This window comes from Myotis davidii, unplaced genomic scaffold (genome assembly GCF_000327345.1).
Source record: "Myotis davidii unplaced genomic scaffold, ASM32734v1 scaffold464, whole genome shotgun sequence".
Taxonomy (NCBI): domain Eukaryota; kingdom Metazoa; phylum Chordata; class Mammalia; order Chiroptera; family Vespertilionidae; genus Myotis; species Myotis davidii.
Window position 1 is genome coordinate 610,191 of NW_006295287.1, and position 1,686 is coordinate 611,876.

General features: G+C 63.9%; 1 protein-coding gene across 1 annotated transcript in view; it reads right to left on the reverse strand.

Annotated features, from left to right (window-relative positions):
• Positions 1 to 1,585, reverse strand: part of DBP (D site of albumin promoter (albumin D-box) binding protein) — a 6,459-nt gene extending 4,874 nt beyond the window's left edge. The window contains exons 1-2 of the mRNA XM_006769983.2: positions 996 to 1,585; positions 5 to 40 (exon numbers count right to left, since the gene is read on the reverse strand). Of these exons, the coding sequence (XP_006770046.1) occupies positions 5 to 40; positions 996 to 1,134 (175 nt within the window). The 5' untranslated portion in view covers positions 1,135 to 1,585. The remainder of the gene's footprint in view (positions 1 to 4; positions 41 to 995) is intronic.
• Positions 1,586 to 1,686: the final 101 nt, after the last annotated feature.

The window sequence follows — 1,686 nt, forward strand, 5'->3', positions numbered from 1 at the left end:
CTGCGGGCAGCCGCCTTGCGCTCCTTTTCCTTCAGGAGACCTGGGGGCCAGGAAGACAGGGCAGGGTCGGGGGAGGGGTGGGGGGGAGGAGAGGAAGATAGGGATGCAGAAGAGACCCCGCGTCAGAGACCCACACGACCGAGATCCAGAGAAAGGGGGGACCCCAGACGGGGTTGCAGAGAGACCGGAGACGGAGGGCAAGGGCCCAGAAAGAGGCGGGGACCGAGACCCAGAGAGGGACAGAGACCCAGAGGGAAAGGTCAGGGACGGGGGCCGCAGGTACACAGCGGGGAGGGGGACAGAGATCGAGAGAGGGATAGAAACTCAGAAAGAGGGGGGCCAGGGACCCAGAGATGCAGGGAGAGATGGGGACAGAGACCCGGTAAGGGGCAGACGTAGAAGAGGGACGGAAGTTCCGACAGAGGTAGGGGAGGGTTGGGCAGGTGAGAGAAGAAAGACAGCTCTGTGATTCCTCTGTAACCTACCACCCCAACCCCGCGCCCTGTACCCCCTCTCCCTACCCCCACACTCCGCAAAGGACAGGAAGGGGCTCTATTCCTGGGGCACATTCCTCATCCCTAGGCTCCATGTGACCCCAGGAGGCCCCGCCCAAGCCCGTGTCACTACCGTGTGAGCATCAGACACACCCCCTCTCTCCTCCCTGGACCTCAGGGGTCCAGACTCTCGGAACCAAAAGGAAGAGGGGGTTAGGACCTAGGTTCCTGGGCCCTCCCGGAGGAGGACACTAGGGGTGGGGGTTGCGGGGGAGGCCTAGACTCCTGGGTCCTCGCGGTAGACGGGCTTGGGAGCCGGTACTTTTGGGTCGTGGGTCTTGAAAGATCTGAGGACCTAAACACCTTAAGTGAAATAGGTAAAGGTTGGGAGGATGGATTCCCCGCAGGAGAAGGTAGCTGTGGACCACCCTCCTCCTCCAGCACCTGAGTCCCTAAAGGAGAAGGGTGTCTGAGTTGGGCGAGATGGGGGCTAGAACTCACAGCTGGCTGGTTCTTTGGGCTTGCTGGTCCCTTGCAGAAGGTTTCGCAGCCCAAGCAGCGCTCCCCCGCCCGGGGGGGCCCCGGCCGGGCCGCCCAGCAGCAGGGGGGCCGGGGTCCTGTCGCTCACGGGCCGCGCCATCGCCGGGCACCTGCCCGCAGGCTTACGGGCTCATGGAGAGGCGAAGAGCTGGCCTGCCGTCAGCGGTACGGTCCTGTGGTTCGGGCGAGTGTCTTGCCCAGGGGCGGGCGAGCGTAGCTTGCAAGATTCCAGTATCCAGAACAGTGCAAATCCTAGGAGCGACGGGGATTTGCAGTCCTCGCTGCAGAAACGTGCAACTCTAGAGGGTCCCGAGAGACCATGCAGTCTGGGTGAGGGGAGGATCAAATCCGACGGCCAGCTCTTTGCAACAGAGGGCTGAAGGGGACTCCAGGCGCTCCTTCCACAAGGTGGGCGAGCCTGGCTCTTGCAAAATCTGCAGCTCTCTCAGCGGAAGGCGCTTTGCAATCTGCACCAAGAGGTGAGCGCAGAGGGGCGGGGGAGGGGGCAGGAGGAGGCGGCAGCCTTGAGGCGTGGCCAAAGCAAACTTCTGCTGAAAGCGCGGGCCAATCGCGTCCCTACCCCTCGGCACGCTCAGCCAATGGGAGCTGTGGCTCCGCCAAGGCCCGGGACACGGGAGGGGCCCGGGGCGCG